This window comes from Calonectris borealis, chromosome 2 (genome assembly GCF_964195595.1).
Source record: "Calonectris borealis chromosome 2, bCalBor7.hap1.2, whole genome shotgun sequence".
NCBI classification, from domain to species: Eukaryota; Metazoa; Chordata; class Aves; order Procellariiformes; family Procellariidae; genus Calonectris; species Calonectris borealis.
Window position 1 is genome coordinate 150,933,736 of NC_134313.1, and position 11,413 is coordinate 150,945,148.

General features: G+C 44.0%; 1 protein-coding gene across 1 annotated transcript in view; it reads right to left on the bottom strand.

Moving 5' to 3' along the window:
- The window catches only part of DNAJC1 (DnaJ heat shock protein family (Hsp40) member C1), a 112,773-nt gene extending 103,102 nt beyond the window's left edge, over window positions 1-9,671 (bottom strand). Inside the window, exon 1 of the mRNA XM_075143928.1 lies at window positions 9,306-9,671. Coding sequence (XP_075000029.1) covers window positions 9,306-9,470 — 165 coding nt within the window. The 5' untranslated portion in view covers window positions 9,471-9,671. The remainder of the gene's footprint in view (window positions 1-9,305) is intronic.
- Window positions 9,672-11,413: the final 1,742 nt, after the last annotated feature.

Sequence of the window (11,413 nt, forward strand, 5' to 3'; positions counted from 1 at the left end):
AATAGCACTGAATGCTTCCTTCAACAAGCAAAAGCACTTTACAGTGTTGGAGACAGCAGCATTTCAGAATTACAACCCATGCATAAAAGCAAGACTCCCCTAATTCTTCCTTCTCTCTTTAGTCAGAGAAAGATTGCAGAGTGACTTTATTTCAACAGCTCCTATGCATCTTCTAGTTTTCTCCGCAAGTTTTCCAGATTAACATCGAGAAGGAAGTATTTCAGATCCAGCAGAGATGAGGGACTGCTTATGAATTTTCTTCTCATTCCACCGCTCATTTGTTTGACATCAAGAAGAACAGTTTGTAAGGCCTGCGAGCCAGATCATTTAAGAAATTTGCACCTAAGCAATCCATCAGATGAGAGCCCAGTAACACACAATCCTGCTTTAAAGTGTTACATTCAAACTGTGTTATTGTTTGCATAACTGTAACATACACCATGTGTACAACACATTGCCACATCCATAAGATTGTTTACAAATCGCTTTTATACAGAGCTAGTAACACCCAAACAAGGCTGACGGACAAAAAAACAAGAAGCAAAAGAAATCCAGAAACCCCAAATCTCCTCATAATTTAGGGAAAAACAACAATTTTAAGCTGCAGGAAAAAAAAAATACTACTGTTCAGGAACCCAAAATTGAGAGAAGCAAACTTTTAAGGGGCACAGCGTACAGCTGAGCAAAAGCAAGAACACTAACAAGCAAATCAAAAGCAAAACTGCAGGTTTTCATATGCCGCATGAATTTCATTAGCCCACCAGGTGGCTGTGGAAAACCAAAACATTTCAGATATACATTAATTTCCTCCTTTTATTAATTTTAATATCAGACCTATTCTTATAGATGAAAGACCCTTTGTTATCACTTACACTCTCATTCTTACTGGCTCAGCTGCACAGCAGCAACACAGGCTCTTTGTTACCAGGTCTGCTGAGAACACAAGGAGCACCAACCCAGCTAAGGAACATTTTATATGCTGCATTTTCATTTTATTTTTTAAATTTTACCAAGTACTTAAAATAGCACCATAGATACCCCCAAGTATCTCCGTTAAAGCTACAGTTTTCTCTAGATCTGATTAGAAAACTGTGTTAATCTTAATTGTAAAATGATTCTAGATGGAGCATAAAAGGTTTATCATTCAACAGAATGAAATTAAGGCTCTAATATTTGCCTTCACACAACTTTACAGACAAACATGATGACCACAATCCACAGCAGTCAAGTAGTAAAAAGCCCTCTGGGAAGTAATTTACCAAACTGTATGTTAGATTAATTATGTGGCTGTTTTAGATACCAACATAGGCACATACATGAGAACTTCAGCAAAGGAGATGAATTTGAAACAAGCATAAAACATCCAGCCTTGTGTAAGCACCAGAGGCCACCAGAACAGGTTACCTACCATTCCTCACCAAGAAATTGGTCACTCCCTTCAATGAATTACAGGTCAAACACAGAACTTCTAGGAAGAAAAATAGCCCATTTTTTCATTTCTGCAATTTGAAGATCAAGCTATTATAGATACATCCTTAAAGGATTAGTGAAGTAGGAAGTATAGAGAGGAAGAGCTGAAACATTATTGCTGCTGCAGACAGAAAAAAAAATTTCAAGACGGCTTGTTTTATCCTTTTCACAGCACTTTGCATATTGTTAGTTCCCTTGGGTTCCCAAACATACTAGTTTCCTATTGCTATATGTCCTTCTACACAGCAAGAAAGAAGAAAAATATAATCTGAAAGAAATCAGGAAAGTATTATATGAATGAATTGTCAGGGAAAGTTAACAGTAAATGTCTTTAAAACTACTTATAATGGTAGATTCTGAAACACTTTTGTGTCTTTAAGAAAGGAGCCAACAATGAAAGTAAAAAAGTCCTGGATTTCCTTGGACAACATCCAAGCAGAAATTTAATAGGAAACAACACAGAAAACCCGTTTTTATGGAAAATACAAGTTTTACAAGACTAGATGTCTTGATCATTTTTAAATGCAGCAACTGTGAACAAAAACATCAGGGAACGTTATGCATACATGATACGTGTCAGGGCAGTTACAAAATGGATTACATTATGTATCAGCAGCTTACCTGGAAGTTCAGCACTTAAAAAAAAGCAAAACAAAACCAAAACACACACCCGAAAACCCATATCCTGCACCATCCTCAGTTACAAACCTGAGCAGTTATCACAAGTGCTTCTCTGTGGTGACTCTTGTGAGCAATTAACTACTCTATAGTTCAGAACAACTTTGTTCTATAGGATCCAAATGAATAATCTCAACAATGACTTCACAGAATTGTAATAATTTACATTTTTTAAGAAAAGCAGAGTTTCCAGAACTGCTGGAAATCTCACTTCCGTGTATAACTTATAAGTAACAGACTCCAATAGGAAGTTTAAAACAATGAAGGGATGCAGAATAATGCCTTAATAACATACTGAGAAAAGGCATACAGTTACTTTTATGGAATGAACTGAGATTACAACTAAAGCCACTAGAACTTTTTGTTTGAACTAGTGCAATGGAGTCTGTTACTGCCTCAATGTTAATAGTATATTCAGGGGGTTTGAGGGGGCTTTTTTGGTTGTAACTGCTGTAACAGGAGCCAATTCTTCAAGTCAAAAACACAATTTTGAAGGACCCCTCCCTCATCGATCACTTAAATGTACAGTTTCAGGAATTACTAAGATCCCTCACTGCTACTATCATCACCTAGTTGTGTTTTACAGGAGTTAATTATTTCTGACAGTTTGGAGCAAGAAAGTTGAAACATATTTCATCTTTCTGACTGAGAACTCTGATGTTGCGATTGACAGTGCATTAAAATCGAATGCCTTCCAAAACTACTAGACCTGCTTAATATATATTTTGAACAAGAAGTAGAAAACAATCTTGAAACAGGCTTAGACCATTAGACATGATGTTTAATCACTAGCCCAACAACTTTGATTCCCCAAACATGAGTAACTTCAGAGATCAAGCTGCTACATGGCTCCATGTCACTTCATGGCACAAGACTTTCGAAGGTCACAGTGAATATCCTATTTGTCATGCAAAGGCAAAATAATCTTACAAAACAAAGCAAGAAAAGCCTACAGCTCATACTTTTGACACAATCATCTGAAAAAGTGATTTCATAATTGCGTGTGTGTGAAGCTCTATCTCACTAGATCAAATACTTCCAAAGCTATTGGAAGTACTATTGCCAACTACTATTACCAACCTAAATTTCCTCTAAAACATTTGCCGATGATGCACACTCCACAATTTTAGTAACACTGCACCCACATACGTTGACCTTAAAAAGCAGCAGGGAGGAGAACAGCCTTAAGTGTTAGAAGAGCAACCAAATAAGTCTTTGGAGTGTGATCCAGCTTGTAACTGGGAAGAAGAAACAAACTGAGTTTCTGGGTTATCCCTCCTCATTCCCCCTTCCTTGTTCTCCTTACGTGCACCCTGCCTGCCAGGGAAGACAGAAGACTTGTATGGGTACAGGTAGGCTGTTCTTGCTGAGGACTTCAAAGCATTCGTTGAAGAGATACAGCTCTCCCTCACATGCCTCTTCCACCTGAGAGGACCACTCTCTGTACTCAAAGTTCCCAAAAAGCAAATATAGTTTTATCTGGGTTTGTTTTTTTTTTCTGGATAGCGACCCATTCAAAGCCAGAACTAAGCCAGTGCCAGACGATATAACACTGACAGCTTCAGAGATTGCCATTCTTTCTGAAAAATAGGTTACCAAATCTATATCCAAGAACTTTACTTAACATAACATATGAATTCAAAACTTTAGAACTGCAGTGATGTACACACTGCACGTCATCAGTCAATACACTTGAATAAAACAGACTATGCAAAAACCTATTACTGAGAATTTTCTTAAGTCTCCCATAATGCCTCATAATACCATAAAAGCCACACAATTTGTCGTGGGGCTCATTCCCGGTAAGGTTCTTACAGGGCAATGCCAAGAGGTAAACTTCAGCATCAGCCATTTATTATAACCTATAGTCTTAAAGGTGCATCTACCTCAATTTTTTAGTGCAGATCAGGAGTGCACATGTAAAGCAAACTTCCTTATTGTACCCACTGACTGCATATCATGAAGCAGTCCTGGAGTGGATGAACTGGATGCCTTTTGGATAGAACTGAACAGTAAGATGTAAAACCAGGAGCGCAAACAGCACGCTTCAACACAAATGGGCATTTACTCCATGAAGCCAGCCTGGAATTAGTTATTAAAAAAAAAAAACCAACTAAATCAACCCTGAAATGCAAACAGTATGGACACCAATTCCTCAGCACCAAACGTTGCATTCTACAGATGCAACTCTGTCAGACCCTGCTACTTGCCAAGGTACATACAGCTCCTCTGCTCCAGTGTTCTTGAAAGGAGCCTATTAGCCCAATACATCCAGCTCATCTAGAGAGGTTGTGGCTTCCCTCAGCCATAGAAATCTGACTCCTTGGTTTTCACATCTTGCACTTTCTTGGAGTTGCTAACATACCAGTGTCTCACAGGCTGTAGGACCAAAATCAGGTTCTGTAGATGCAGTTCTGACTTTGTGCTGCAGCACCATCTAGCAAACCCATCGTCTAGCAATGACATGGATACAATGCTCTTAGTTCTCTACAGTAAAGCCACAGGAATGGATTAGAGCCTGGTTCAAAATAAATCTCATGTGCCGCAAGGAAGGCATAAGCCAATACTGAAGAAAATCTCTCTCTCAACGTTTTTTGGGGGTTATATATTTATCCACAGTGTTGGCCAGCAAACCCCACCCATGTGTTAACTCTCCCTCAGGAACTTGAGCTCCCAGGGCCTCTTCTACCATCTCAAAGGGTGCTTGAAGAAACTTTCTGTGTTGCTTTCATACACTGCACAGGCCTAGAAGAACTTTCAATAAAACCTGCTCCCTTATCCGATTACCAGTAGAAGCCAAAGCCTTATTCAGAAATTCCTTGGTCCTAACTGATACATAACATGCTGCTCTGCACAGGCCAATTCTAGCAACACAGCTTATGCATTTTAACACATCTTCACAAATAAATGACGTTTCCTAAAAATTTCTTGATCAGATCCATAGAACCCAAGAACCATATCACAAAGTTTCAAGAGACATTCAGAGGCCTGTAGTGTCTTCATTACTGCAAGCCAAAAAGAGTAGAGGAGCAGGTAATTCCCTTGAAATCATAACAGTTATAATCAAAAGCATATTTTGGCAAGGAGATCCACAGGTTCAACTGTGGAAGTCGATTCATCCAGAGTGTATCATACTTATGCAGGTAACAGCTATTGAAAGCTGTAAGAGATAATAAAATTAACTTGATCGGTTCGTTTGTCTGCCATACAAGCTTGTAACTCCCCAGATCTTCCTGGAATTTTTCCAAGAAGGTGACATCACATTTGCACGTTCTCATTCTCAGGTAACGGTAATTTTATTACTAAGTCTGCATAGCCTCTGGTTTAATTCTGCTGCTTCATCCAGGTTTTTAGATTAATACTATTCGGTCCTGACCCCTTTGTCAGTTTGAAACTGACTGTACTGAAGTGATTACTGAAATGATTATTAGATCTGATCTGTCAAGAGTTTATGATTCTGTTTTCTTCATTTGGACACAACTTCAGTAACCACTTGGGGGACATGGAAATGTAATCTTTTCTCAAGCCAAAGGTTATCTTATCTCCCCATTCTGCTAGGTCTAACTTGACAACAGCAATGTTTTAAATGAGCCATTCAAGTTAATCACATCATCAATTTAAGAACAACCAAAGAAACAGGAAGGTAGAGCAATTCCCAAATTGTTCAGAACAGCAATAGTAACAACGTAACAATGCAAAACTTCTTACACATGCTATGCTACCATTCCATCTGATGGATTAACAAATAGGTAGATTGTGTCCTTGTATAAATATCAAATACTTCTTAATCTAGGTGCTCAGCCCTAACACTTGGGGGTTGGACCTCCAGAGGTCCCTTCCAACCTCAACGATTCTGTGAGCATTTGTAGATTTCTCAGCCAACACCTCCTTGAAGTCAAGCTCTAAGGACAGTTATTCTAACAGCCAAGACAGTCACAATCTTACTCTTCCTCTGTCATTCCACATTCACAACAAAAATCGCTTTCATTAGATCCTCCTCTATCTCAGTCACAGATCTTGGAAAACACTGGAGCAGCTTCAAACCTAACACCCTGCCAATGCTGGATGACAGTTACCTGACAACGCCAGGAGGCTTCCACAAGGCCCTCGAAAAGACAAAATGCAAACCCCTTACTTCTGCGAGCGTAGACTAGCAACAAAACAAAAAAAAAAGTCATGATTTCCCTCCAATCCCAGGGAAAAATCCAGCAGCTAAAGGCTTCATCAAAGCATGCTAGAGAGCTACAGGACTTCCCACAATGCCTTCTGCACCTTGTCAGTTGAGGTCAACATCAGCTTCTGACACTGCGTATGAGATTCAACAAGCAGCCAGTACCACAATTCTCCCATCAAAACCTAAGCTGTTTTAATGCATTAAGGAAGCATTGGAGTCAATACCTTTTTTTTTTTTCAAAACACAAGATGACATGTTTAGAAAAAAATCTGGCAGCCCTGATATACTACTGTTAACAAACATGGTTGAGCATCCGTATCTCAGACGCAGAAGTTACATCCTGCATAAGGGAGAAGTACTCCCTCCCCCAGAAGTACATAAAGGAAGAAGGGATTATCAGGACACAATACAAGGCAATGAACACCAAGAGGAACATGGAGGGGGGGAGGAGGGGAAAGCAAGCTTTGAGGAATGAAAGATTATGAAACAGTCCAAAGGCATGGCCACGAAGGCCATTGTCACACATGCTCTGTCCCTCTTCTGCTAAAATGCCAAGAAAAACACCTCAGCACAGGGAATAAAACCACTAGCACCAGAACTACAAAAAGTTAATCACAGCATTCTAGTCAAAGGCATCCCAACTAAACAATAGTGACATACAAAATAACCATTAAACCATAGTTTTAAAAAATAGCAGAAAACCTGAAGAAACATGCAAACAGCACATAGAAACATTACGGCAGAAGGCAGCTTTGTGTTGAGACATCCAAGGTAGGACACAGAACACCTGAGGTTTGTGCCCTTCCCTTGACCCCGTTAAAAGACCATACAGTAACTTAAACCGCTGCAGCTACCTAGCGAGTCACTGCAAGTCAGAACCCTGCTTCAGTATCTTGTTTGAAGCTTCAGGTATAGGTCAGAGCTGGAGAAGCAAACAGCAGGAACAAAGGATAGAGCGTGGAAGAACCTGTAAACCTACACAGCATCTTCCAATGCTTACAAATTTCTGTTGAAGCTCAACTTCAACATTGTATACTCTGTTACTGTACACACAGGTATATTCTGCTGCATGTGCAAAGCATCTAATATTATTTACACTTCAAGTCTTGGCTATAATGACATTATGAGTGACTAGCATAAACTTATAACTAACAAAACTTACTTTCATTTGTGTTGCACTTCCACCAACTTTTTCGTTGCTTGCACATTACAAGTGGTTCAAGTTCTCCATTAAGATTAGAAGTAGAGTAGAAGCATGAACTAGCAGAATATTTGCTTGCTAAAAGTAATATATTTTGCTAAACTTACTGTGCAAGGTACAGATTCAGCCCTAAAAAAAAGGATTGTGGAAGATACTAACAGAGAGTTGCATACCAGATCTGAATCACTAATTGAAACACAGAAAATTTTGTATCCCTACATTATGCAACACTAAAATTGCCTTTGAGGAATTAATACCTAGACTTTTAGGCTCATGAAAGTGAAACTTGGGTAGCAGCCTTGGCTGTGTTGTATATATGATGGTATTCCATAGTATTTAACACAAGATGCTTAAGAAGGAGTAAAGAAAGAAAGAGATGAAACTGACTCAGAATCCCCCAACTATCATTAACAACCACAGCCAGTAGTTTCCAAAACATATTGCAGACACTTTCCCTCTCTTTGTAGACATGGCCCTAATGAAACGCACCTGCAAATACAGCTATTATTCTCAAAAACTACAAGAACTACATCAGAACAAACTTTAAGGTTGTCAGGGAAGCCATTCGAATAGCGGGATCACTCACCAGAATGTAGAGGTGCTAGGAGACAAAGAACAAAATGCCTTTTGAGGACTCTGGGTGAAGTAACAGATTATAAAAAATTGCATACTGAATTACTGAGGAGAGGAATACTGACTGGAAGAGACAAAAAGAAGATTGCTTAGATGCATGAAGAGAGATCAAGCGAGATCACACACACAAAACAGAGCATCTAGAGATGGGCCACCAAGTGGGAGCCAGGACAAGTGATACAAGTTGAAGACACCAAGTGGCAGCAAAACCAGCAACTGCATCTAAAACATACACAAGAAACATGGGATAAAAGTGTTCAGAAGAGGAGTTCCTGTCTTGACTACACGTGCATGAAAATTAACCAAAGGTGCATAATAAATGCTTTAAGATAATCTTAAGTGTTGCCTAGCAAACAGAGGTGAAAACCATGCACAATAACCAAGATACGTGGAAAGTAAACAAATATAACAATCTATAAGCCATTACCATGGCAAAGGGTCACAGTCTACCACATGGCACGCATGAGAGAAAACAGGAGCTGCAACACATGGCGACGCACGATCTTAAGAAGATAAGGAACCAGCAGCTATGCAGAATTAGGGAAAGATGAGAAACAGCCATACCCAGGATACGTATGGGAAGTGGGAGAAGCCCAAGAGCTACTTTTGTCTAGCTGTAGATGCATTTGGAGAAAAAGAGATATATTCAGAAGAGCAACAGGCAGTAGGATCACACAAAGGTACAGTGGGAGAGGGAGGGTTGATTTATGGTGGGTCCAGAAGGACAGAAAAATAGAAGAGTACTTGAAGGAGAGCGAAACCCCTGCTGAGAGAAGGAAGAGGCTGGGGAAGGGACAGCAGCCTTGCCCCGAGCCTCGGGAGCCGGGGTACGGAGGGGGGGCCCGGACTGCAGCGGCAGAGCGGGACAGCCGCACGCGTGCCAGGGCAGGAGGCAGATGACACTGCCAGCCGAGAAGGCAAGGGGCCGGCGGCGTGACCAGCGCCCGTGTGCCGCGGGGAGTAGCCGGGCGGCGGCAGCGCAGGGGCAGCGGGGGAGGGGGGACCCAGCCAGCCATGTTCGGCGGAGGCAGGGACGGCGGTGACAGGCGAGGCCCGTGCCCGCGGGAAGGGACCGGGGCAGGGGGCGGCGGGGGAGGCGCGCCTCAGGGCCCGCGCCGGGCGGACGGCGGGGCCCGGTCCCTCGCTCACCTGCTGCACCCCCAGGAAGTCGTAGAAGTTCCGCGGCACCTCCTCCACCAGGTCGAAGAGCTCCAGGTCGCCGCTGTCCCAGGCGCGGGCGCGGGGCGCCGCCAGCGCCAGCAGCGCCAGGAGCGGCAGCAGCCGAAGGCTCGGCGCGGCCCGCGGGCGGCCCATGACCCCCGCCCCGGCGGCAGCGCTGGCGAGGACGTGGCCGGGGAGGCACCGCTGAGGCCGCGCACGCCCCGGCGGCGGCGGCTCCACACTGCGGAGGAAAGAGACAGGCCCGGCCCCGCCGGCGGCGAGTCCCACGGAGGGGGGAGAGCGCTCTCTGCCTGGCCAATAGCCGCCTCCGCAGGCTGTGACGTCGGGTACCCCGGCAACCGCTGGCGCTCGCGCAGTCGAGGGGTTGCGGGGGGAAGGGCGAAGGGGGGGTGCCCGCGGCCGGCTGGTCGGGCGCGCGGGGGAGCGGCAGCGGCGCGCAGGGCCCTGCCGCGAGCTCTCCCCGCGCGGCCGGCAGGGTTCGCGCGCCCGCCCCGCCCCGCCCCGCGCCGCCTGCCGGCCCTTCCCCCCGCCCTGCCTGCCTCCTCCTTCCGCCTCTGCCCGCACCCTGCCCTGCCCCGCCGCCGCCGCCGCCTGGCGCGGCGCCCGCGCCCGCCCCCGGGGCTGCCGGAGCCCCCTCCGCGGCCCCCCGTCACCCTGGGTAACCCCCCGAGGGTAGTTCCCCCACAGACGGTTCCCCCGGCGGTCGGGAGCGGGCGCGCTGCCCTCCTCAGCCGGGGAGCGGGGTCCTGAGGGGCGAGAGCCGCCGGCCCAGACCCCGTTACCAGGCGCATCCGCGCGATCGGCAGCGCTGGGGAGGTTCTGGAGTGACTTCGTCGGTCCTGCGCGCTGGCGCGGCCGGTGCCCGCTGAGGGAAAAGGCCGCGGAGGGAGCGGCTGGTTGAAGAGCTCAGCGCCCGCGGGGAGCCCGTGTGCAGGGCCGCCGGGCTGCCGTGCCAGCGCTGCCCCTGGTGCCCCCGCGCGCTAGATTATCCGTAGAAACGCGTTGGATTTATTACCTCCTTAAGGAGGGGTTTGATTATTGTAACCTGTTTTACCCTAAAATCACTCCAGCATATTGTCAATATCGACTCGATTTTTAAGCTGTTTTCTTTGGACCTTTCATTCTTTCCTTGCTTAAATTAATGTTAAGCATGAATGCTAGATGAGAAATTAGGTGGAGACTTAATGGCTTAACAATACAAATTATCAACATTAAATCACTTCTTTCTGGTGCAGTCAGACACCTTGGAACACCCCATCTGTTTCATGTCTCTTGAAGCTAGGCCTGGTTAACTATGAGAATCTTCTGTTTAAGAAAAGACAGTTTCACTCATCCCAGAAATATCTGTGAACTGAATCAAGTTCCGAAAATAGTTTTTCCAATTTAAAAAATTCCCAAACGCCAATCTTGCATGCACCTGAATTCACCTAGGAGGAGGTAGGCACCATTTACAAAACCTCTGTACAGTAGAGCACTGCCTAGGATACTCTATGGGAATAGCAAGATGTGGCTTTAAAATACATGTTGCTTAATTCAGAATAAGGACTTGAATCAAAATAACCATTATCAATTTTCCAACTCATAAAGTATAAAGCAGTCTTAGATATTCTCTTCTATTGAAACTGTTCCCTTTTGTATAAACTATTTAAATATTAATTAGATTGATATTTAAACTCATGTTTCCATATCCCATATGCATGCCCAGTGGGCTGTTAGGATCATGATTCTGCCTCTGGCTCTGTTTTCTGAAAAGACACCTAAACCCATTTGCCAGGAAATTATAATTTAACCAACAGTGTCTGATGTAGACTCTTTTTAATTCACCCTTCTCAGAAAGGAGCGCTTAACTGTTCATTCGGATCGTCTTAAAAAATGCTTCTCCCACTTGATCACAGAGGCAAAAACTAATCCTCTTCTAGAGAATGACAAAGTAAAGAGAAAGTCATGGGCTAGTTAATTTATCAGCTACTTTCTTTTGCTGGAGTAACTGAACCTGGTATAGATCAGTTTCTTCCCTCTTCCTTATTTTCTTGATCTGTTCCATTTTGCACACCAGTATTCATAGCACAAATTCC